The 26971-nt window shown below is 41.0% G+C and overlaps 1 protein-coding gene across 2 annotated transcripts in view; it reads right to left on the reverse strand.

The window, feature by feature from the left end:
* Ebf1 (EBF transcription factor 1) overlaps nt 1–26971 on the reverse strand; it is a 385123-nt gene that overhangs the window by 67266 nt on the left and 290886 nt on the right. For both annotated transcript variants that reach the window (XM_055610690.1, XM_055610689.1), the window contains exon 10: nt 12303–12429. In XM_055610690.1, the coding sequence (XP_055466665.1) occupies nt 12303–12429 (127 nt within the window). The remainder of the gene's footprint in view (nt 1–12302; nt 12430–26971) is intronic.

Raw genomic sequence — 26971 nt, forward strand, 5'->3', positions numbered from 1 at the left:
TCTTCTGTTGTCACTTCTGCCCATGATTTAGGGATTCCCAGCCCCTGTCCTGCCTCTCACCTTTGAGAGGTGGTAGAGGAAAATCTCCATCTATAGATTAGTGCCTGGGAACCAGCTGCACTTTCAGTGCCCTGAATAATGAGGCCCACAGAAGAGGGGGTACAGAATTTATTCAGGTTGAGAATGTTGAAAATTACGATGTGGTTTAGACCATTCAGTTTATGAGAACTGCATATGGCAGATGATTCACCAAAGGGAAACAATATCAATGAGCTGCAGTTAATAAAAAGAGATGGCTCCACCCCCCCCTCAAATGCCATCATTACATACATGAAGAATGTTACTCAATTACATTGTCTTTAAGCAAGGGCATGAAATGCCACATAGGTAAGAAAGTTAGTCATGACAAGAAAACAGGAAATTAACATAACTTTAATAGCTATTTCTATGAAACTGGCCTCTAACTACTTAAGTTCCTTACAAAGTTGTTTGGGTTTCTTTCTTTTTTTTTTTTTTTCTTTTTTCTTTTTAGTTTATTTGTTGGCTGAATGATTGATGATCCATCAATCTGTCCTATGGTGCTGGTAACTGAACCCAGGTCCTTCTGTGTGTTAGGCATGCATTCTACCAGTGAGTTACAGTCATAGCCAAATAAAGCCCTTTAAGGTCTGTTTATAAATACGACTGAGAAGGCTCAGGTTAGGAAGTAATGATTTTTTTTAAAAAGGCAGCATTTTGTGTGATAAAGCTTCCAGTGATAATGCAGTGCAGACTCAGGAAGAACTGCGTTCCCAATGACAAGGAGGAAAGATGGCAGACACAGTGAGAGTCCCATAGACTTTCACCCTCACCGTCCATTGTTTCTCTCTCTCTCTCTCTCTCTCTCTCTCTCTCTCTCTCCTGTCTTTCTTTTAAGATACAAAAGTAGAAGAGAAATCATCAGAGAAGATAAAGAAGACCAGTATAGAGGGAAATAAATGGAGATAGTGGTAAAATAAAGGCAATAAAATTACATTATAGGCATTTAGAAAGATGTTACAAGGAAACAATCTTTCCTTTTTCCTTTCTTCCTTCCTTTCTTCCTTCCTTCCTATTCTTTCTTCCTTTCTTCTTTTTTCTTTTAGATAGGGTTGTGCTATGTACCCCAGGCTGGCCTTGTACTTTTGATCTTATTGCTCTAGTATTCTGACTCCAGAGATTACAGACATGGGCTAATTTATCTGGCTTGGAAACTTGTTATTTTAGACAAAGAATGGCTTTCATTTTTATATTTAAAATACTAATGGCAAAGGTTATGTTGATTATATGAATGAGAGTAGAAATCTTGCAATTTGAAAAAGTCCTGTCTATAAACACTGTTCAATATGTGGTTTAACAATGTACCATGGCTAAATATATGAAGTAGGGTACGTGGGCATTGTTTGTTGGACTTGGTAAATCTCATACCTTTACATTTTCACCAGGAGATATTATATTAAAAGTTCTATTAAAAACAAGTGTGCTGTGCAACGATAGGGTAGTGATTAAGAGAATAACGGCTCAGCCATAAAATGAACTACTATATACCCACTAAAATATATTCAAGGAAAACTTGCACTTACAGAAGGGCTGCTTGTTTTGAGACTTAAACCACAGTGGGATATAAAAATTATACAGATAATTCTTATTCTCGCTGATAAAACTCTTATGAGTGTGCACTTAAAAGATGACGCTCAAAAATCCTAACAGTGATTACCAGTAAAGGACGAGATGAGGAGGGATTTTATTTTTGTGTATCTAAATCATCTATCTAAGTTTGCAAGGAGTTTGCACTGCTATAAGTTACTTGAAGTATTTAAGGCTCGCATTTTCTAGGAGCGGAAGTTGTTCTTCCCTGACCGGCAACCCCATTTCAGGGAACTGGGAGACTGCACAGGCTAAAGGTAAAGCAGCTTCCTGGGGCTCTCCTCAGTGCCCAGCCTGGTGTCCCTCAATGGAGTCTGACATCTCCTCCACCTACCAGGCTGAAAAAAACCCCAGGGAATCACCTTGCCCCTATCAGTTTCCTTGTCTTATAAGTGGGTTAAAAATGGAATCTGACTAATGCAGACTTTGGGGGGGGGGAGGAACAGGCAGGTGTGTTTTACATTTTAGTGTCACAGAGAGAAAGAAGATCTAGCTAATGAGGAAAAGGTAGAATGAGTGGGGAAACGTGGAATATGAAAGAACAACGGGATGAAAGGAAACAATGATGGACCCGAGAGTGTGGGAGACATCAAAGAAAAGAGGAATTCAGCATTCTGCCTGGGGATGCTGGGGTTGCCTAGGGGAACGAACGGTAGGAGGAACCTCCCTTAACCTGTAAAGGGTTCTAATTCTGGACTGAAATTGCAAGCAGGCTTGAGGGGTTCAGCTGGTTCCCGGTTATTCTTAGGAAAGCATAGTCCTACTTGACACAGCTAAGGACAGTGTCCAGAGTTTACTGACCCTGGACAGTGGTCATTCAGGTTTTACATAGAAAGATTCATATTGTAACTGCATGTTTGGGCGAGTTGGCCCCAATCTCCAAGGAGAGTGGGTCCTTGAGGCACATACACTCAGTGATGAATCCCAACCAATGTGTCAATCTCAGCATCTTAACATTCCCTACCCTCTCACCTCTACCCCAACCCCTGCCAAAGAATCCAGGTATAGACTACTGTTCTTGTGCTATAGATTTTTCAAAAACAAAAAGAGCCTAGAACAAAAATTCAAGCTGTCTATCTTTAATGGGAAGACCAGGATGTCACTACTAGACATTAGAGTGCATCTAATAAGTTCCGATGAAGCATGAAATGATTATCAAAGATTAGAAATTGTTTTAAATTCATAATGCCCTGGTCTTTCTGATGCATTGCTAAATGGCAAAACAAAACAAAACAAAAACAAACCCCACTTAATATTATATAAGGTATTTTTGGAATAAGGTAGATATTCTCATAGGAAAAAAAAAGACTATAAGGTATATATCATTAAAATAATATTACTGGCTCATTTTTATAGAGGGTTCATGCTTTAAAAGCTGGTAGCAATGTGGTCAATTTTAATATTGGTTTACTTACTTTTAATTGGTGCTTCCTAAATTATCTAACATAAGCATGTACCGTTTTGCAATGAGGAAAGAAAAACAAGTTTTAATGCTCTAGTGGGCGCCCCTCTCGTCATTAGCTGGAACAATGAACAGAATATCAGCATCTACACCACTGTGAACACGGAAAAGCAGAACAGAAAATAGCCCTCTGTAAGCAGTGGGAATAAATCTTACGAAAAGACAAAAAGAAATAGAGTCGCCCTTTCTTCACCCACCCCAAGATGTTAGGGGAAATTTCCAGATACGTAGTTCAAAGGCTGGAGGGTTAATTTATCACTAATCTGAGTTTGAAAAAAAAATATTTGAAATTAAAAATATATTTTTTAAAAAAAGCACCCTTGAAAACTTCCAACCAAATACTTTATTGGCTTTGAAAACCAAATCATGTTATATCACACTAAAAAGATTAGCCACCCAAGACCTTCTCATATTGCATTACAGTGCTGAAGTCCATAAGAAGCTCAGGTCCTGCGTTCATTGTTAATAGCTCTCTAATCCTTTACCAGCAATTTATAGTTTAGAAATGGCAACACATCTTAAAGATTAAAGCCATGTGACAAATAGTTCATGTCCTTTAATAACCAAATCGCATGCTTCAGATCCAGGCGCAGGCCTGTCTGCCTTTTCCTCCTATATGGTTTTGTGGGTAGGAAATACTTCATGTCCCTATTACATGAATGATGAATGGGACTGTTGGTTATGGTCTGTTATTTGCTTGGCTATAGTCAATATGTTTTCTTTGGACAGGGATTTCTGTGATTTATCTCTCTCCTGGCCTTATCACTTATTAACTCCGAGGAGACAGGAAAAAGCCAAGGTTGTATATGAGGCCTTGTGGCCATTTAGACCTCTAATGTCAGGGAAAATACTCCTTTTAATGACCCCGTTACACTAGCTACTCATGTCCTGATTACACTCCACTCCAAATAGGAAATAAGGGTCATATTTCTTGGAAAGTATATACATAAAATATGCAAAATAATATGCTTCCTTCAGACTGCCTTTATTCTTTGAAGAAACGGCTTTCATTTCATAGATGTCACTGAGGTACAATGGTTACTTTTACAAATTGTAGTTGTTGTGCCCATTATGGAACCCACAGGGTTTAACTGTACAGATGCCAGCACATTCTGAATTACCCCTCTCACCAACACATATAAGATCAGAGAGGGGAAAATCACGAATTGTGAAAAATCTTCCCTTTGGTGGAAAAGAGGGTTGGGACTTACTCTTTGCATAAAAACAAAAGAAATGTACATGCTTTCTTTACTGAATTCATCCCTTTACGTAAACAGCTCTCTCAGAGTCATTTTTAAGACATGGGGGCAGGAGCTGCCTCTGAAATCTTTCTTATTGAATCTTTTCCAGTCAAGACAGCACTGATATAGAACCATGAGGAGAGTGTCCATTACACACCCTCTCTCGCAGCTGACTCCTAAGTGAGAATAATCTGGTTTGGAGAGGGGTGAGGGAGAAGAGGAGGAAGAGGAGGAGGAGGCGGCAAGCAAGGAAGCAAATGCGTTTTTGCTTTCTTTCCTCCATCCTTTGTGAACGGATGCTAAACCTGTGTTTTTAACAATGAGCAAGTGTGTAGAATATCGCTGTGTGGAAAGGATCTTCCGACTCATTCTTTTGCTGATTATTACAAGACCCTTGGGAAACACAACAAACTCAGAGCTCCACCATCATCAAACTTGAAAAGGGGGAAAAAAATCTAGTCGCTTTAAGTCCTCTGTTTCTTTCACTTCACAGTCAACCTATCTTGCCATTCTTCAGCTCTCAAATCCTCTCTCACTGCATTCCATCTCTACTGGTTACCACCTACATCCAAGCTGCCAGGTATCTTTCAATGAGGACCTCAAAGACCCTTGAAGAAGACCTGTAACTCCCATTCTGGTGTGTAGTTCATCCTTCCAGGGGTCTGAAAAATTATCAGTGTCACATCCAGCTGCCATTTCAGAAACTCCAGAAACTGCCTGGCACTTTAAAGAGAAGCAGCAACTATTCCTCATGGCTTCCATTCAGTGTCTTCTTTCGCACACCATCTCTGGCATATTATCTCTGCCTGGTAGCCTACCGCTCAGAGCCAATTCCTGTGTTGATGGTTGGTCATATCTTGGCTCATATATCTTTTCTAGATAGGAATTATCTGTGCCTTAATCAGGGTTCCTTTTCTTGTGTGCTTATCTGAAATCCTGTTATATATATATATTTGTCCCAGGTTTGACAGCAATGTTACCTCTAGGGCCATAAGATCAATGAAAATGGGGACCTTGTCTGCTTTGGCTCAACTATGTTTTAGGTCATTGCCTAGAACTGGTTTAGAGCATTACCTAGAAGGGAAGAGCAGGTTTACTAGCATTCTTATAGTAAATACAAGAAGCAACAAAAGGAGGCAGGGAAATCAGAACTAAATCCAGCTATCTGAGTCCAACTCCACAGTCTAGGGAGAAATAGTGTTTTGCATCTCAAGGAAAACTGTTATACATATGCTGCCAACTAAAGTAGGCTCAAATGACCAGTCCTTTGGATTTTTCTTTTAAATAGAAACAACATTTTCACTGCTCTTCACATTCTGAGTTTATTTTTAGGCAACACTCCTACCAGAGCAAGCACTATCAGAACCACATTATCTACCTGACCTATTTACTCTTTAAATGCAAATACCATTAAAATGTCTCCATTTTATAGGTGAGGAAATGAAAAATATTTATGCCACAGATCTAAGTCAATCTTTTCTTTATCAGAAACCCCAACTATTGTATTCTATGCATGAAAATGTCAAGTGCAGAGGGATAGATTCTTAATTAACAGATTCTATTTACAGCCCGTGTCATCCAGATTACAGCAATCAATGAGGACCCATTGATCTCGGGCAATATGTTAATCAATTATCAGGGACCACCTATCACAACCTCATGAGGTACTAAGTCAAGTTGCTTCAGTATAGCTTACAAAGTCATGGAAGACTGGGAAAGGCCATCTCTTTCTTTATCAAGCTCTATTTCCATTTCTGTTTCCTGTTTTTTGTTTTTTTTTCTTTCTTTCTTTCTTATAAATCCATAAACAATAGAAGAAAAGAGTTCTGAGTATAAGGAAGGGAGTCATGAGGGAGTGGTCTGATTGCACGGGACAAGAGAGATCGAATGCCAGAAATTCTCATGTCGATTAAGATAAGCTATGGGGAATATCAACATTACCTATTCCAGCTAGGCCATTTTACAGTGAAAATCACTTGAGTCTAGGGCTCATAAGAATCTACACTAGGTTTCTTGGCAAAGCAAGTACAGAACCTGAATTGTACCACAGGCCTCTCTTGTCTGTCTTCAGCCAGTGCTCTATCGACTCCCCTGCTGTGGCCAGAGAACAGTCAGAGGGGCAGAGTTAGAACTGTATCTAAATCTTGCATGTGTTTGTGCAAAAGGCAATTGCCATGCCCGATGTAGCCAAATATAGAATGAGTCTGAGGCATAGTAAGGAGCTGAGTGAGCTACAAATGCCAAGGCAAAGGAAGCTACATGACAACTTACATCCAGTGAGCAAACAGGGGCAGTTTTCTTCAGATAATGATAAGATAGTGGCTTTTCATGAGATTTAGGCAGCAATGAATTCACATAAGAAAAGACCAAAGAATAGGGGATTCACTGAGTTCTAATTCTCTGCCTCCCATGTGTATAGAGAACGATTCTGTTGGCCCCAAGGTGGCAGCTTTCATTTTGTAGGGGAAACTTCTAAGAAGGCAAAACCAGAGTTTTGTGGGCTAAAAGGTCCTGAACCTGGAGTGGAGGCTGACTGTAGTCTATGCCCTCTGAAGGAGGTTCATGATGGGCTACGCCTGGGTTACTATGTCCTGAAAAAGAGAGGAAGACATTACAGAGGGAAAGAAGAGCAAACTCGCATATTTTTCTTGGAAAGAAAAAAAAAGATCAATACTGAGGAAATCTCTAAGTCAAGACTGCTAATCAAAATATTTATTATTTGAGCCCCAGAGTTTGGCCTCCAAGCATTCATGTGCTAGATGCTGGGTGCCCAATGTGGCAGCATGAGGAGGAAGAGCCTAAAGAAATGTGATTAATTCAATTGGGTGTGCTGTCCTTGGAAGGGGTTAATGTATTCCTTGTAGAATCAATCCTGGTTAGTTCTCATGAGAGTGTATTGGTATCAAGGGTACAAACTCAAATCCCCCAGCCGTCTGTATCATCATGTGATCACTCCCCTATATACCTCCTCCATGATGCCATCCACCATGATGTGAAGCAGCCCACGAGAGCCTTCCTCGAGGCCAAACAGATGGGACCATTTGTTCTTAGTCTTTCAACCTCCTAAAGTGTGATTTAAATGACGCTGTTTTTTTTTCTTCCTTCTTTCATGAGCACTCAATCTAGATTTTACTTTGTTGTTGACAACAGAAAATGGAATAATTATTTATAAATCTGTTTGTTGTTACCCTCACTATTCATATGTTGCTGCCTCGATGGACTGGTGCCTGTGGCTCTGTTACTAAAAACCCTTAAAGGCGCATCATAGACTTCTAGGAAGATGAGGAAGACGGTAAACAAGATGTGAAATATATGTTCCAGAAAAAGGTAGAAAAAGATGAACAGGTGAGGCTTCAGCAACTGCTCAGCAGTTCAGAGACTTTGTGTTCTTACAGAGAGCTCAGATTCAGCTCTAAGCACCCATGTGACAGCATGCAACTTTCTCCAACTCCAGGTACAGAAGATCAGATGTCCTTGCCTGAACTCCATGAGCACTAGGCAGGCACACAGTGCACTTATGCACACGGAGACAAAGCCCTCACACACAGGAAATAGCAATTCTTAAAAAGAATCAATGACTAAAGATAATGGCCACCTTTAATTAATGCCAACGCTAGAATCTGGCCTCCTTAAAGGTGCTGTGTGGTTCTCTGATTCTAAACTCATTCCTGGCAAGTTATAATTTTCTTCTTGTAAAGATTAGGTGACTGTGGCCTCAGAGTCATCATATAGAGAGTTCAGGAATGTTCTCTGGAGTAAATGGCAAAGCTGAGAGTTCAGTCTCTGCCATTACCTTAAATGGAAGCACTCCATCCCTATACTGCACTATATTACTGGAAATGAAAAAGAAACTGATGGAGAGGAAAGAAGAAGGGGAAAATCTGGGGGAGAGAGAGAGGAGGGTTAAAACAAACATTATCAGGAGGGGGAAAATGGAAACTAAGAGTCATCAAGAGCTGCAGAACACATTTGCCTGCATGGCCCGTCCTGTGGGCAGTATATTCTGTGTCACCCAGGAATGAGAAATACAAACAGGAAGTTATTTCAGGAAGAAGTTTCATTCATCAATTAATACACTACTTGGATGTGGTCTTCCAGGAACCATGAGTTGTGTGAAAATGGTTAAAATGGGAAAGTAGTTTTTAGAAAGGTTCTGATAGGTTGCCTAACCAGCCAATCAGCTGAGATGTCAGTTGATCACTTGTCAGGATTCTACCCAACTTTGTGAGTGCAGCCCTGAGTTGGTGAAACATTATACTGTGGTCCTTTTTTAATTTTTATTTACTTAATTATTTTATCTTTTCTGGACACAGAGACCTTTCCCATGAAGAAGTTACTAGAATGAAAGTAAAGTGCTAACTTTAGATGTGGTCAGTTGTTATTAGAAAACCGACTTTTAAGAATTTTAAAGAAACATCTAAATAGCACCTAAGAAACTTTTATTAGCAACCAAGTTCACTGAAGGCTTAGCAGGAATGAATAATCATGCTCCTAAAAGAAAGAGCTGTTTTAAAGACTAAATGACTGTAAAACAAACAAACAAACAAACAAACAAAAACAAGGGGTTCAAATCATGAAAGCATTAGGGAGACCGTACATGGTCAGTGAAAACCGCTGAGTCCTGGTATCTTACATCTGGTCTACCTGTGCTAAATGACCAGATACAAGACCATAGGACTCTAAAAACAACGAACACTTAAAATGTAAGGTCATCCCTGTCACCACATTTGCAAAAGAATGAGTAAACACAGTAAAGGTTGATGTGGCTAGTGTTGTTGGGGTTTCTGTGTTCTATTTAAGTCAGGACTCACTCTTCTCCATGACTGTGATTGGTCAAACGCAAGAACATCATCTATCTGGTGAGCACGAATGTTCAAGTCTAAGGACCAGTCATGGACAGCTGCAGCCAGCATCCTTACAGACTGAGATCAGCCTTCAGTCTGTGTATAGTCAGACTGTTTCCTCTAAAAGGCTGCCTTTATTTGCATCAACTAGACCAGGGTGTCCCTTTATGGTTCTGTTCCCTGGTTTTGCTTAAAGTCAGTTTTTAGAGCCTTCTACATTCCTAGTCTACTCTCTCTTGAGCACTCTGAGAACAGTGGGAGTGCCTTGACTTGGGTGCAGCGTTTTCAGTTCTGTGATAGTTCCTATTTTTCCATTGACTTTCCACTGAGAAAGATTAGTTTACAATCCAGAAAAGGCAGGCCTCACATCTTGAAGTGGTATGGGCAGAAGAAGATGAAGTGTGAACTTCCGCAAAGGGCAGAAGAGGGGCCTGCACATTAACAATAGCCTGAACAGTTTGTTTGCATACAAAGGACAGAAAAGCACTGAGACCCCATTTCTACACCTTCACTGGTAAACAGTGACAAGCAGAGAGGTAAACTGAATAAGCCCCAGTAGCTGGGAGCCCAGCCATAACTGAGGACCCACCACAAGGAAGAGCTACATACCAGTGACCAGGAGGCTCACAAGTTCCCTAGTTAAACACACTCGATGTCACTGTAACTATTAATAGCCAAGAGGCCTTTGTCCTGATTTCTTTCTCTTTTTTTAATCTTTCTAACACAAGAAGAGGTTAGATTCCTCCCTAGATTACATTTCAAATGGCATTTTCTTGTCAGTTGTCCACAGTTGAAGGTATGAATGCTTTTGTCTCTTATTTAAATTCCCACACATGAGCGTATCAGCACACTTTCCTCCATAATTGCTTCCCTTAGCTAGCAGATCTGCTGTCTTTATCTTTGATCTTGATTCCCGTGTGATAGAGCTTTCTCAAGATGAGATTTCTTGGGAATCACATCTTGCGATGGAAATTTTTGGATGGTTTAAAAATCTTAAATAATGTTGGGTCAGTCTGTCCCTGGGGACTTTTGTTTGTTTGTTTTTGTTGTTTTTGTTTGGGTTTGTTTTGTTTTTTAGAAGGGGGGGGTGTTTGGTTTCATTTGCAAATTTAAGTAATGTAATGGTAGTGATTAAAAAAAAATTATGACCAGGTGGCTCTAGGGTATATTTTGTTGAACACTGATTAAAAATAATTTCTTCTAAATGAGACCTGACCACAAAATGGAACCATTAATGAGCAAGGACATTGTCACCAAAGCGGAAACCATGGCTGACTGCTTCTGGTGCCGCCCACACCACAACCATTTTCTTCATCTTCTCTCCTCCTTTTCTTTTTCTTGTTCTTAATAGCAGAGTAAATAAGGAACCAGCGAGGCCTAAATGTTTTCAGCCAAAAACAGAGTCCAAACTCCTCAGAGAAAACATTTGGCCTCTGTGGTTTTGTACTGTGTTCCAGAACAGCGAGTCCAGCAAGGAACACTGAAAAACTCCCATCCCTGGGAATGACGGTGGGGAATGTTATACTATCAGAAATTTCAATTGGTCCTTTTCCTGCAAGCCCATAATGAGGCTTGTAAAAAAAAGTAGAAAGAAAGAAAAGAAAAAGAAAAATTACAGTGCTATGTGGAAGTTCTCATGGGAAAAATGAATGGCAAGAAACCCTAGATTTAAAAGAAACAGTTAATCCGCTATTTTGATTGTTCTTCAAAACTTATGCCGAACCAATGAGCCTAATTAAAAACACTTGGCCCACTTCTATAAAGCATCATAGCTTTCTCTATGCTTCGTTTGTATACACCACAAAACTCCAGATAGACTTTTTTTCCAAGCACTCACTAACAAAGTGCTGACTTTGTTGGGATGGCTGAGCTAATTTCATGAACTCAGTGTGAAACCTGAGCTAAACAAAATTGTGGTAATTTTCCTTAATTTGTAAAAGTGATTGGAGTGCAAACAAAATTTTCCTCTTGGGTCAATCCTATAATTTTCAATTAACTAAAACTAATCGGCAGGCAGGCACCAACTCTGTATTTTGTTTAAAGGGCTGGGAGGCATTTCCGAGGGTCAAGATATATTAATTTGGGTTTTTTTGGTTGTTGTTTGTTTGTTTGTTTGTGTTTGTGGGTAGGTTGTTGTCATTGTGAGAGAGAAACATACTGGGTGATTATTAAGCATGCTTGGCTAGGTTCATAGTATAAAATTATAGGGAAAGATGCTCTGGGGTAGAATGTTAGAGCAGAAAAGAAATTTGCCCATTGAATTATGTGGTTTAATTAGGATGTGCTAACAAATTCAGCTCTGCTGTGCTCCAGACCCCTTTGTGTAAAAACAACTTTCCATCTACATGCAGAGGCCTAGTGAACTTTCAATGATAAATGGAAAAAAAAAATTTCCCATGCCATATGTGGTCCCTAACATTGGTCTACACCCCACCTTTGAGCCTGTAAGAAACAAAGAGTCTGCCCATCCCTTCTATAGCAGATGCTGAAGGGTAAAAGATCCCAGGGTGTTTGTTCAGTATCCTGCCAGTCCAGATCCTGCCTGGTTGGCTGTGCCTGGAAGGAGGGGTTTCAGATGCACCCTGTAATGTTAGCTGCTCACCACAAGGCAGGTCCACGTGCCAACACTGTTGCAGAGGGGGGCAGACAAAATACAGCTTACTAGGAAAGAAAACACCGACCCAGAATGAACCGTGAAGACTACCAAATGTGTTTAATTCAAAGGCTGGGACTGGCTAGAAGAGAGCAGGACCGTTCATTAATGTTCAACCCTGATCCATAGAGCAAATTCCAGAAAGCTGGCCAAGCTGCTAGAGAGACCTTGGTCCTGTCTAGTACTGCCCTGCCCTCTCTAACTTATCATGCTATTTCTCTAAGTAGCCAACCAGTTACTTCAACATTCAAAACCATTGCATCTCCATAAGTCCTTAAGATTTTAGTAATAGTAATAAAGTAATTTCTTTGGTCTTGTGTCTGTTGAAATGGAGAATGCATATATGTATGTTTGCACACAAAAACATACACAAGATCAAGTAAAGCATCTGATGAGACCAAGCCAGCCCCATGGCTACCATGTGCAGTCATGCTTACCTGTATAGATGAATCTGCCTGGTGTCCCTTTGCAGAACTGCTTGGACTTGTAGGACAATGTGACTTCGACCACACCAGGGATGTGCCGAGGAGGCGTCTGCACACGGATGGCATGAGGCGTTATCAACTGCAGGAGACACGGAAGGGGGAGCGGTCATTGCAATATGTAACGGGCTTGTGTCACAGCTGCCCTACCGCTCTCCATAAACAGAGCTTTAAAACACATCATTAACCTGTCAGTGGACACAATCTGGATGGAACCTGTAGAAAAGATGCTGACTATAACATTTACAAGTGCTCTGCTTACAGCCGCAAACAGCATTATCTGGGTTTTCCTTCACAGCAGGCTCTGGGCTTCCTGGTTTGGAAATGGAACCTGGCCTAATGAAATGGTTTATCTCCGACAGGATATCCTTTGGAAAACCTGTTTGCAACAGACGCCTAAATCAGAGTAGAGCTTTGCCATGCTTTTCCAGAGGTCCATGGGTCTGGTGTTTGAACTGAGCTTTTAAACACATGGAGAGCATAGGGGTACGAAGCAGTAGGCCTGGGCACTCTAATTAGCCACAGAACACGCGTATGAAACGCCCTGAAGACCATTTGGCACATTAACTACCAGAGGCACAATCAAAGCTTTTTAAATGGGAGAGCAAAAGCTCTCCCTCCCTGGAATAGCTTAGGGTTCTGGCTGAACTAAAGGTTCTCCATAAAAGAGGAATGAAGGTTGGGGAGAGGGCCTCTGCATGGTCACCCTTCCACTGTGCAACACCACAGGCACAGTGAGAAAGTCTGTTCCTGAACTCTGGTGGCAATCACATTAGACCGTGAAGCAGAATTTATTTTTTATTACTCCTATCTCAGTTTATATAAAGAAAATGTTATTAATGGTCATAAAAACAGGCATTATCTGGTCTTTGAGAAAAAAAAAATCCCTGGCATTTGACTGCTTGACCTGTGATGGAGTTGCATTCTAAAAAAAGTTCTCTGAGATCAGTAATGGTCCACTCAGCTCAACATGGTGGCACAGTCTGAACACACAGTGGACAGAATATCCATTCCGGGCAGTCTATAATGACTCAGTGCTAGCTTATGTCTATGCTGTTGGATGGCAACAACAATAGAAGGAAGTTTTATTTACATGTGAAAACCACCCAGTTCAAATCTTTTGCCCGAGAGTCTTGGGTGAGGTGATCAGGAACCAAATACAGCCCCTGGTTGTCAGCGAGGGAAACTTGAACACCTTGTGCTGGGCAGAAGAATGAGAAAGCTGTTAATGCCAATATCCACTAATAATGCCCTTAGATGTTCCTGGAAACGTCAGAGAAGACATTGGGATAAAGTCATCCTGGGAAGCAGAAATGCTTTATTCTCCTCTCTAGAATATAGAGGAAGTCAGAGCATATTAGCTAGAGATTGAGAGTCACAAAGAAATATTTCAGTAAGACCATGCCATAAGGGAACCCTGGAGACCAAGTCCTTTGTCATGCCTGGTGTTTTGGAGGAAAGTTAACGGCTGATTCACACACACACACACACACACACACACACACACACACATACACACACAAAACCCACAAACAATAGTACCATGAACTTTCGTACTAGGGGAGCTGGTGGGCTCTGGAAGAGAACCTACTTTTTATTTTGCAAAATAGACATACTATCAAGCTGCTGTTTAAATATGTACCTCTTACCCCTAGCTGAGGGTAACTCTCAGCCCCCATCAGAAGTGCATCTCTGTGAAGGAGACAACAGTTAACAGAGACTCACAACTGCTCCAGCGCAGAGAATAAATGTCTGTGAAGTGATCAGCCATAAATGGGACACCTGGGTCACACTGCCTCCCACAAGGCTCAGGAAACATCACATCTACCTCTAGCTAAGGAGCCACTGGCAGCTGGTGGCTGCTAGTGGAGAGAGTCAATGTTCTTGACAGATATGGCCCCTGGTAGGTAGACCATGTCCTAACTGATGGCTCCACCCATGTAGACAAGGACAGCACTAATTAGACTCAGAAAAAAGAAAAAAAAAGTGGATATGAAGTTGGAAGAGGGATCCCGAGGTGTAACTTGGGGGTGTGTGTGAATATGAAGGAAACACATTGTATATCTGCATGAAGTTCTCAACGAATAGGTAAAAAAGGGAAAAGTGTCCTATTCATATTGAAATCCTTCCAAAATGCTCCGAATGCCATCTAAATCATGCAAAACAAATGCAACGTAACTTAACATTGCTAAATCAAGTTCCTGGTTGGAAGCACCTGTCTTACATCTTGCTGTGATGCAGAACAACAGTAGGGGCCTGCTGAAGTTTGAGGTGCTGTTTTTATGCCCTGAAATGCTTCCCAACAGTTCTGCACTTGAAACTGCTTTGGCTTTACTTTGTGCCTTTGTCCTCGGCACCATCTTAATCTGCACTTATAATCTGCAGGCATAGAAACAAGAAGATCAGATTTACTACTGTGTAGAGAACAAGAGAGTGCTCAGCTACTCCCTGACGCCTGACCATATTATTTTCCATGCAGTCAGTTTTGCCTGATCTTCAAAAGTCACTATGGCTCGCCTCTTTGTAGGAGTTTAGACAACTGTGACATTTATGCCACGACTCCTAGAAACCTATTTACTATGAGCTATCAAGAATCTCATGCTTCTCTTTCTTTCAGTAAATGTTTTCTGAGATAGGGAGAAGATCTTGACTTCCTATGTCTATTCTTATAAGTTACTTAAGGAGGAGCTGGAGAGATAGCTCAGTGGTTAAAGGTACATATACTAGGTATTCTTGCAGAGGACCTAGGTCCAGTTCCCAGCATGGAACACCCACATGGTGGCCCATGGCCATATGTAATTCCAGTTCCAGGGGATCCCATGACTTCTTTCTGACCTCCACAAGCACCATGCGCACACATGGTACACATACATAGATGTACGCAACATTCATACACATAAAATAAAAATGAACAAACCTAAAATGTGTTACTAAATGAATGGCCTTCAACACATAATAGTCTACCTATTCCTAGAATAAATTCATGTATAAAAAATAAATAATAATAAATACATAAAAACAAAAAAATAAAAACATAAAAATAATAAAAAAATTCATGTATAAATATGTTCATAATGCTATTAGATGTTTGACTCCAGTAGGCATAATAATCCTTACAGGAGTCCATTCTTTCTAACCCAGTAATAGAGAACACATTCCCCAATTAAGTCACTCTCAAAATGACAACCCAGTCAGCTTTGCACTCATATCCCAACATGAGCATGGGTCGTTGCATATATTGTTTCAATATGGTAAGAAAGAGGAGAACTTCTCAAAATTTGTGGCTCCAATAAAAAATGAGGAAATTAAAATTTTTAAGGTATTAAAGAGCTGGAGGGATGGCTTAGTGGTTAACACTGCTTGCTGCTCTTCTAGGGAACCAAATACTTCGGTGGCTTACAACTACCTGTAAATCATTCCAGCTGCAAAGATCTTAAGCCTTCTTTCTTGGCTCTTGAGTACTGCACATGCGTGCGCATGCGCACATGCACGCGCACGCGTGCACAGGTGCACTAGTCAAAACAAAAATCTAAAATTGAAAGACGGTAATAACAAAAGATCTACACTAAAAGTGTATAATTCCGAACTTGCAACTTTAGATGTGATTTTATTTACCTTCCTTTTGTCGCTGTGTACTCATCCCTTGTGCTAACACAGGAAGTGATACTGTAAATAAATTACGGTGGGAAAAATATTATCAAATGAAAGGTAGAATAATTCCAGTCTGGAGTACTATGTATGCCATGTGGTCACACAGAAAATGGATATGCATCTTCACAGAAGAACGTTCAAAATGTGGGCAGCGACATGGTAACAGAAGTGGCCTCTTTGTAGGTAGCTTCAGTTTCCTCTAACTGCCTCTCTGTTTTTTCCAACTCTTCAATAGTAAAAGTGCATGAATATTATAGTCAGGGAAAAACCATTAGGCACTGTGTGAAGATGGAACACTCATGGTCTCTTCATGTCCTGGAGAGGCTAACAGGCCTCCAGGGAGCAAAAATTCAGTCCCCTTGGGCTGGCTATATGAGTGTTTGTCATCTCCAAACTCAGATAATAGGACCAGAAGAGCCCTATGGGGTGGGACCAAGTGACACAGGCTCATTATGGAGTGTGGGTGGCAATTGACGCCTCTATGAGAGACAGAGACAGATGTGGAGGTGGCCAGATAGGCGTCCTCATGACTGAAGCATTGGAAAGAGCAGAGAGGACAGGACAGATCTAGCAGCTGCTCAGGCGGAGGCAGCTGTCTGAAGAAGCCACCTGCAAAGTCTAAAAGCCCAGAGGGGAAGCGTGGGTCTGTGTGTGGTCTCATGTAGCTTCAGAAGGACACTGGGAAACAGGAAAGCATTTGGAGCTATCGAGGGAAACAGGCTGTGGGATGCTGGGGAAAGGCATGTCTTTGGGAGAGCTACCATCTCTAAGTGGCCACAGCGTGTGCTCTCTATAGTTCTTTAATTCTCAATAAGTAATGATGGCATGACCTAAGCAATAATGACCTTCTGTGGTCTTCTTACCGAGAGCTCAGCACTAGCCTAAGCTCTTCCAGTGACTTATGCCCTATAGACTTCAGGTGGCAGGTATGGCTATTAGCTGGTTCACAGATAAGGAAAGTGAATTCCAGGAAAGTTTGGAAATATAACTAAGGGACCAATTAGAAGCAGCAAGCTCCCCTGTCTAATAGCCATCATCATAATGCCACAACTCTCCGTCCCTCTCTAGACTGCTTATCATTTTATAGCAATCTCTGGCCCATGGACTTAATACCCTTTCTCTGCCTTTGAAAACATCAATTGCATCCCTAGTAACCCCTTTACCCTCCATGTCTGGGAGCACAGGAAGCACACAGAACAACCATTCTCCCTGTGAAGTTAAGCTGAGAACAATTCCCTGCCAGAGCTCAGAGCAACTCCACCACCAGCCAACATGCATGTCTTCTAGCCACGGCTACTATATGAAAGAAAAGCAATGGGACATTCTGAACCGTGTGCAAAAAGGTTACTAAAAACACACACAAATGATTTCACTTTTTCCTCCCCGGCTTCACAATCCTAAACTACTTGCAACATTAGAAAGGTGAATAAAAAAAAAATCAAATCTAAAAAACTTAAAACAATAGAGAAAAAGGAACAGGCAGTTTGCTTTTTTATTTTTTTCTGGAAATCTCATTAACACTAACCATCAGGGAAAAAAAAAAAAAAGGTGGAGTCTAGGATTTTAACTTTGCAATTGCCACCATTCATGCCTCAGTTTACCATTTGAATCATAGACTACATTAGCTCAGATCTTCTCTGTGGGAGCTCAGAATAATATTAAATATGTTTTGTGTTTGGGTAGTCCTTCTCCAGGGATTCTTAAGCGCCTTCTAGATTAATTTTTTAATTTATGTATTAATAATTCTCTCAGCATTCTCCCTCCTTCGCAATTAGAATGATAATACCCATCTCTTTTGAGATAGGCAGGGGATGCTGAGTGATGGACATGGAGGAGACGCTTAAATAAGGAAGCTGTAACATAACGTATAATCAAAGCTTTGAGACCAATTCCACCCTAGGAGCTTTAAAGTGGCCAAGGACACAAACTTGCCGTTCTTTCATTCAGGAGGAGCCATCTTTTCATAACTAGAAATGGCATTTCAGAAAGAATTTTTTTTTTTCAGGGCCAGAAAGATGGCTCAAAGAGTAAATGTGGCTTACTACTAAACCTGGCGACTCTAGTTCAATTCCTTGGGACCCCATGGTGGAAAAGGGGAAACCAATTCCCACAAGTTATCATTTGACCTACACACACACAAACACACATATTCCCACATGCGAGCGTGTGCACGCGCGCGCGCGCGCACACACACACGCACACACACACACACACACGTGTGCATCACTCTAAGTAACTAAATAAATATTACAAAAAACTATCTGTCATTTTAGACCTTCCTTCAGCAAAGCTAAACTCTGAAGAGTGTATGTTAATGAGGCCAGAACAGCTCAACCTCCACTTTTGCCTCCTGGGTTCATCTGTGTATTTTGGTTTATTCCCACTTAATCAGACTTCTCTGAACATTTGAGGTTCTTTTCATTCCAAAAGAGTGCCTGTCTGGTCGTCAGAATATGATCTCTTAAGAGGGGTGAGGAGAAGGAGGAAAAGACAGGGAGAGACAGAGAAAGAGAGACAGACAGAGAGCAAGTGAGCAAGCAAGCAGAGGCCTTGAGTATTACACAAACATTCTGGTTTCCTTTTGTCCTTTCAAGAAACAGCAAAACCAATGTTTAGCAAAAGAGGTTGGATCTCATGAATTCCCCCAAAGATAAACTTGGTGAGGAGAGTTTTGAAACTCAAGTCTCAGGAATTGATTCCCACAGGGGAGTTAAACCTAGCTTTGGAGTAGCTAGCCGTGTTTCTGAATGCTGTCTAAAATCTCTCTCAGTATAGACACAGATATAGATAAGTCCTAGAGGTCTGCAGAGGAACTTTCCTAGCTGTAGTCTGTGTTCCTTGCATAGAATATCAGCTCCATAAAGATACAGATTTGATCACTTTGGGCTTTTAGTGGGCTTCCCGGAGTCAGCAGGACCTTGGGATAACTCAGTTCTCGTAACCTACTCATCAGGCAGTGAATGAGCAAATAACGAGATGCCTTTAAATGCCCCTCACAAGTGAAGTGAAGACTGAATAAACTTCTGCATGAATGTTCAAAAAAGGGGCCCCTCACAAGTGAAGACTGAATAAACTTCTGCATGAATGTTCAAAAAAGGGGCTAGAGGAGGCGTGGTGTGGCTTAGGGTAGAGCAATTGCCTAGTATACTTGAGGGCCTGGGTTCAATCCCAGAACCGCCAAAAGAAAACAGAAGAAATAACCAACACCATTCCATTCAGAATTCTTTTTTTTTCTTTTTCCTAAAAAAATAAATAAATAAAAATATAAACAAAAAGCTTTTGACTTGGCTACCACAAACCTCCTGGTATCCTCATTAAGCATTCCAAAAAACTAAAAAAAAATTAAAATACAGTGCCTAGTTCTTTGGCCCAGGAAGTTAACCGTGACCCTCAATCAATGCAGTTAATTGTATCAAAACAGAACAGCAATGAGATCAATTTCCAAAATAACAGATTGGGGAGAAAGGGGACTAAAATAAACACGCCGTGCTTCAACTGCCTCTGGTTTTGCGGGTTTATTTATTTATTTATTTTGTAAGTTGTTGTTTAAATAAACCTCCAGCCCCATTCCCAGGATGTAGGTCTCAGGCCAGCTGGGCTGCACAGAAAACTGGATTGCATCCTGACAAGTCTGGGAGCTGGAGAAAAGCTGCTGAGCAAAGGTCCAACCAAGGCCCCAGCGCAGCCCACCCCTGGCTCTAAGCCACACAAGGATCACCAGGAGTAAGCTCCTGTGTTCCTGCTTAGAAATTCAAAGTATAAGAAAGAGGAAGGCCAGGCATTCTTAGAGAAAGGGCTGAATACTTGTTCTCAAAATTCACAGCTTGTGCAATGAGGAAAAGAATAAAAAAGGAAAACAGAAGAAAGAAAGAAAAAAAAAAAAAAAAAAAAAAAAACCTCAGTGAAAGGGCCAAAATACTGACAGGGAATGAATCTGCCTTTCTCTAAGAGGGGTTTCGGGTCCTTCCGAGGTATGGAGGATATCAAAGCAGTAAGATATAGTCTCATCTAATATGCATGTGACGTAGTCCCTATTTGCATATCGGTACGCTGGTACTTGCACATATATTCAGTAACATGTCATTTTGCACACCCCTTCAGAGTGGCAGATAAGTAGGCTCCATAGAAAACCAAACCTCTTTGAAAACGGTGGGCCTACGCCTGCTCCGGCTTGAAGTCTTTTGAGGACACATTGTGTGCATCCTGCCGCTTTAAGCAGAGTTTATTAAGTCTATCTGCCAGCTCTTTCTTAGTGACTCAGAGCCAACCCACCATGCTTAGGAATAGTCACCAGTGTGCTGCCCAGGAATTCCATTCTGCGTCTGCTTTTTAGGCTTTCCACTCCTGCCCTAGGCACAAGGCTGCCCCCTCCCACGATGGTGTCTGCTACTGTATTTATCTACATAGTTATCATACTACACATTTATATCTAAACATTACATGTATTGATGAAAACTAAGTTAAATCTATTCAGTAGTGATCGAAGCCTCATCCAGCAGAACAATTGCTGAGTAATGCTTGTTTGAAGAGAATGAATTAATGACAAACATTCAGCAAACACAACACGGCTGATATGCAGGGTTCTCTGTTAGGCACTATGATGAGCTAAACTGCATTGTACAGGAACACCACCTTCAAGGGAGAGGAAAGATCCTTCACTTCAACCCTTAGACTATCTCTGTCTTTTTTTTTTTTAAGATGCCAACTCATTTAGAAATGATTCCCCATAAAATTACTAGGGCTTGAAAACTGTTCTCCAAACTCACGGTCCAAGTTTAATGTAACTGATTCACACAAATAAAATGCATAATTCTGTATAATGTATCTTCCATATAAAAGGTAGTTAATACTTTAAATCAATATAGACTTTGAAGTACAAGTTTAGGGGAAAAAAATCAGACAGCCATCAATTATGTTAAGTTGCACACCTTATCAACTTTGAATTAAACCAGAAATGTACAAGGGACAAAAGGTGGCAGATAAGTACATGAAGTTAGCCATGAGAGAAAATATCCGAGGAGACTCTGAGCCTCACTTTCAGAACCCTGATGAGCACAAACCTCAGCGAACGATCACTGCAGACTAGGAGAGAAGGTCAGGTAGACTGTGGGTGCAGATGTGAAGAAGAAGGTGCCCCAAGATGGCTTGCATGAACCCCAGTATAAAGACCAAGGGAGGGGACCATGGCATGGGTGGCAAGAGAAGGAAGTCTCAGTTCAAAGCATCAGGGGACATTCCAGAATCCCCAGCATTAAAGGTCCAGGCAAGCAACACAGTGGCACACAGATAGCCCTTTCCCTTCATAAATACTGCATGGCTGAGGCCAGGCATGGTTTCTTTTTGCTTAAGCACCACACAGGAGTGCTTTCTGGTTGGAAGTTATGGGTTCACAGGCATACTCCTCCTGAACACACCATGAACTCGATGGAAATATCACCTTAAAGCCTTTTTTTTTTCTTTCAGTGTCACATAATTACCAATAGAGATGGGGAAATGGCAAGTGATTTGGCCATTAAAGATAAACATATAGACTAAAGTACTCTTAAGACTAAAGTGAGCATAGGACGGAACTATGTAACTATATTGAAGTGCTCATTAGACCATTCCTATCTTTTTTTTTTTAAAATATGCTAGCTCATTTGGAAATGATTCCCCATAAAATTACTTGAGCTTGAAAGTTGTTCTTCAAAGTCCTGAGGAGCTGTTGGCAGTGAATGGGGGAGGGAGAAAGGTCCTTTATTGAAGATTTGGCCGCCAATAGTGTTCCCATGCTCCAGTGGATGGCCCCACAGCCATATGCTTATGGGCAGCACTAACTAGACTTCATGGGTTATTAAGAAGAGAGAGAGAGAGAGGAGACATGAAGCTAGAAGAAGACATGTTCGATGAGATATGGAGAGGATGGGAATGGAGGCAGACATTATCATAGTTCATTGTATGTGTGCGTAAGAATCTCTCAAAGATGAAGACAAAATTAAATCATATTCAAAGCCCCAGATTCAGAAAGACCTTAGAATGTTTGTGCAGCATCTTCTGAGTGTTCCCTGGGTGTATGCTAAAAAAATACAGATTTTGAGGCAAAAACAGAGAGGAAATTAGATGGCTATCAATTGCTTAAAATCTATACATTAAATAAACTTTAAATTCTATCTGTATCTTCAAGCATTAATATATATTATATATATATTAATATACATATATATACATATATAAATGGATATAAGTATTTCTATTTAACCATATACTCATTTATATATTCTGTATTATGAAATTTAAACTGATATATTGTTTTCTAATGTGTCTTCACTTCTTTTTTAATTTAGTTGAATTTATTTCACATACTGTGTGATGTGGATAGTCATCAGCATGCTGAGAGAAAGTATATCAAGTTCGGAAAGGTTAGTACATTTATGAAAGTACATTCAAAGACTCTGGGGAAACTATGAGAAAATGAGATGTGACCCAAAGCTGAGCAGGGGTGAAGCTGGTTTCAGGGGAGATGGGCTGTCACCCCAGCACTGAGGAGCTAACATGCTCCTGAGACAAGTCGTATTTCCACTCCAGAGCCTTCTACTCCTCTTAAAGCAAAAAATGCTGCACTTTGTATCTGAGACACATTCCTGAAGGCTTTGTGACTCTACATCAAGTCCAGTAAAATTCACGGGTGAGCAAAGTGCCCTGGGAAACTTGCTATGGCTTGTGTGTGTGTGTGTGTGTGCGTCATCGCCATCCAGTCCTGACTATCACTCATCAAGAAGCTCTGTTTTCACGGTAGCCATTCCTCTCTGCTTGGCATATAGAGGGGAACGGACAGCACAAACAGGTGAAAGGAACTACAATGTTATTAAATCTTCCTTTTCCAGGTTGAGGCTTCAAGTTGCAGAATTACTTCCCAGGTGCTACAAGCTGCCATTTACCCAACTCCATCCACCCAAGGTTCCGCCTGCTCCATTCCCCTCTCCCTGGCCTCTTCTGACTTCATCTCTAGGAACTAGGTTCAAATAATACCCCAGCTCTGGCTGAAGAGGAGAGTAGGCACCCCTCGTGAGGCTAATTGGTTCATACAGCTATGGATTGTTGGCTTCTCCCATCTGAGCTAAGGGTACCGCCATTTTTTTCATTTATTTATTCATTCATTTATTTATTTATTTATTTATTTATTTATTTATTTATTTATTTATTTATTATAATTTATTCACTTTGTATCCCAGATGTAGCTTCCTCCCTAGTTCCCTACCAATCCCAGCCTCCCTCCCTCTTTTCCTCCTATGCCGCTCCCCCAGTCCACTGATAGGGGAGGTCCTCCTCCCCTTCTATCTGACCTTAGCTTACCAGATCTCATCAGGACTATCTGTATTGTCTTCCTTTGTGTCTTCCCCCACTCAGGGGGAAGGTGATCAAAGAGCCAGCCACTGAGTTCATGCCAGAGACAACTCCTGTTCCCCTTACTAGGGTACCCTCTTAGACAATGAGCTGCCATGAGCTACATCTGTGCAGGGGTTCTAGGTTACCTCCATGAATGGTCCTTTGTTGGAGTATCAGTCTCAGAAAAGACCCCTAGGCACAGATTTTTTGGTTCTGTTGCTCTCCTTGTAGGGCTCCTGTTCCCACCAGGTCTTTCTATCTCCCTCTTCTTTCATAAGATTCCCTGCACTCTGCACAAAGTTTGGCTATGAGTCTCAGTACCTGCTTCAATACCCTGCTGGATAGAGTCTTTCACAGGCTCTCTGTGGTAGGCTCCTGTCCTGTTCTCTGTTTTCTCCCTCTTCTGATGTCTCTCCCATTTGCCTTTCTGAATGAGAACTGAGCATCTTACCCAGGGTCCTCCTTTTTGCCTAGCTTCTTTAGGTGTACAGATTTTAATATGTTTATCCTATATTATATGTCTAATATCCACTTATAAGTGAGTATATACCATGTGTGTCTTTCTGCTTCTAGGATAGCTCACTCAGGAGGATATTTTCTTATTCTCTCTACTTGTCTGCAAATTTCATTATTTCCTTGGTTTCAATTGCTGAGTAGTATTCCATTGTGTAAATGTGCCATAATTTCTGTATCCATTCCTCAGTGGATAGACATCTGGGTTGTTTCCAGATTCTGGGTATTATGAATAAAGCTGCTACCAACATTGAGCAAATGTCCTTGTTGTATACTTGAGCATATTTTGGATATATGCCTAGGAGTGATATAGCTGGATCTTGAGGTAGCACTACTCCTAATTGTCTGAGAAAGCACCAGATTGATTTCCAAAGTGGTTGTACAAGGTTATGTTCCCACCAGCAATGAAGGAGGGTTCCCCTTTCTCCACATCCTCTCCAGTGTGTGTTGTCACTTGAGTTTTTCATCTTAGCCATTCTGATAGAGCTGTCCTACAAAATCACAAGGCATCTAATGCCAAGTGCACACTGACTAAAACCAGATGCAGAGTTTGACAGAAAGTCTGTTCAAAGCCTTGAAGCATTAAAAAATGATAACTCTAAGCATTCCTGACCTAATCTGGATAATACTCTGCAAATATTTCAGGCGATTTTCTCACATCCCTCCTGGCCCCATCACTTGCACCATTGAATTTCATAACTTGGCTTCATTACCATAAAATCAAAATGTATGTCAGCCCTAACCAGTATATTTCCTGTGAGGTGATCACTAAGGACAAGGGTTCCACAGTTACAAAAGTTTGGGACATGTTGAACACTGAATCATAGAGACTTGGGGCACGGTGGGACCTCAAAAGTTATTCAAGGGTTAGTTGAATTTCCTTAACTTCACATTGACCAAAGTTAATGGGGCAAAAAGAATTTCATTCTCTCATCTGGCATGGGGCATCTATTAATATCCCCCAAAACCAGCATTCCATGTACTATCTGGAAGATAGTATGGTATATACTTCTTGTTTGGACCCAATACTAGAGACTGAGGAATTGAGAAAGGAAAAGTACTAACTGGAGATGTAGCAATAGGTAAAGCCAATTTTGTGACTAATTAAATTGGTTCAGTGATGTTCTAAGAATCCTTTTGCAAATGGGCTTGGTGTCTGTGTACTGCCAGGTGTGGTCCAGAGAAAATAAATGGAAAGAAAGGTCCCTCCCATCCACATCTCTGTCTACTTCTGACTCTGATAAGAGAATTCTGGAGAGTACCCTCTAGAAAAAAGAAACTGGACGAGGACTGATTTTTAAAGAAAATGCAATAAAGAATCTTTATTTCCACATGGGGAAACTGAGGCCCAGTCACCAACACTGAATATATCATTATTTTCTGAGCAATATGAATGGATTAACTGCCCAGTCTTGACTCTTTTTGTCCGCTGCTAACCCCCATACTCTACACTATTGCTTGGATGGATTCTGCCACTTCCCCTCAATCCCAATATTGCACTCAAAAAAAAAAAAAAAAAAAAGGCCAATTAAGTACCTTAGTATCCTCTTTGTTATTTCTGTGATTAAATAAAAGGACCATGAGAGCCTAAAATATCTACCACAGAGCCATCCAAAAATAATTGGAACTTGATTGGTTTTCCAAACCGTCCTCTTCTGACTCTTCTATTCCCTCTGTCTTCTAGAACCTTGCCATGAGTTGCAAGCCACAAAACTAGATTATATAAATGTTATGCAACTCTCTAATTTGTTTCATGGGAGCAAGTTGTCTTTCCAAGTAAAACAGCAGATCCCACAAAGCCTGACTTTAATTGCCCATGGTACCTATCCCAGCGTTAGACAACCAGCGGGCAAGCCAACTACTACTCACTCTTTAGAAATTGAAGGAATCCAGAAGAGATACTGAAATGATGATGAGCTGCACAGAACAGTAGCACAAGCCCCTCCCTGCTCCACATGCCTTGTGGGTGGTAAAGCAAAAACAATCAAGCACATTTCTGGTCAAGAAAAGAAAGAAAGGAAGAAAGAAAAATAAAAAGACTCACCCCACATTCAACATTAGCTCTCATCAACCCTCGGACTTTCTCTTGATTTATAGATAAAACACTACAATATTTTTTCCCTAATTAATTGGGAGTAAGGCGGGGAGAAGACCCTAAGAATATCAGTAAAATAACTGAATAAAAGGAGGAATAGGAAAGAAACATCCAAGCAAGACACAATTTTAAAAAGAACAAAAGGATGGAAAATGCAGTCACAAGAATCCCGTGAGGGTGGGCACATACAGACGGTGGCTCCTGTGGAGTGCCACCTTTTTCTCTCCCAACCCTCAAGGGACTGCAGGGAGCTGAGCTGAACTACTCATTTGCAAAAGATGATATGGTGGGAGAAGAGCACAGTTGAAGGTAAATTAAGCTGGTCCTATTTTCTCTGCCTCCTTTTTTTTTTTTCTTAATTCTTCAGCTAAAAAAAGACTGCACATAATAGTTATCAACTGCTAATCTAGACCACTATTTATCTGATTGTCTTGGTGCACAAGCCTTGGTGGTTTGGGCTAAGGAGCAGGGGAAGTGGAGAAAGGACTTTTAAAAAAGAAACTCTACTTCAGATTCTATGTACCAGACCTCTTAGAAATGCCGTGCCCAGCAATCATAGGGTTAGAAATAATGACATTGGATAAATAGGGACCTAGTTCCAGAGAAGAAGCCCAGGCAGTTGTCTTACCCCTTGGCTACTGCCTGTGTCACACACACACACACACACACACACACACACACGGGGATAAATTCTCCCTAGAACTTATTGACCCCAACTAGAAAAAAAAAAAAAAAAAAGGATCTCTCTAGTTCCTATCTGAGACTGTGCGTGCCACTTCCACAAGACTGTGAAGGTGGCAGTACTGGTAGGGACCCCCCAAGCATGGGGCAGTGTTGGCAAGTGTTGGCATCCTACCCTACTCTCAGGCATTAAACCTTCCAGATGGGGACCACGATCCAGGTTGAAGCAGGATTTGTTGTGAGGTTGAGCCCCACAGGTAAGTCAGAGGGTTATGTCCCTTCTCCAGCAAAGGAAGACTTAGAAGCAGACAGCTTACAG

The sequence above is a fragment of the Psammomys obesus genome, unplaced genomic scaffold (assembly GCF_907164565.1).
Source record: "Psammomys obesus unplaced genomic scaffold, mPsaObe1.curated_primary_1811, whole genome shotgun sequence".
Classification (NCBI taxonomy): Eukaryota; Metazoa; Chordata; class Mammalia; order Rodentia; family Muridae; genus Psammomys; species Psammomys obesus.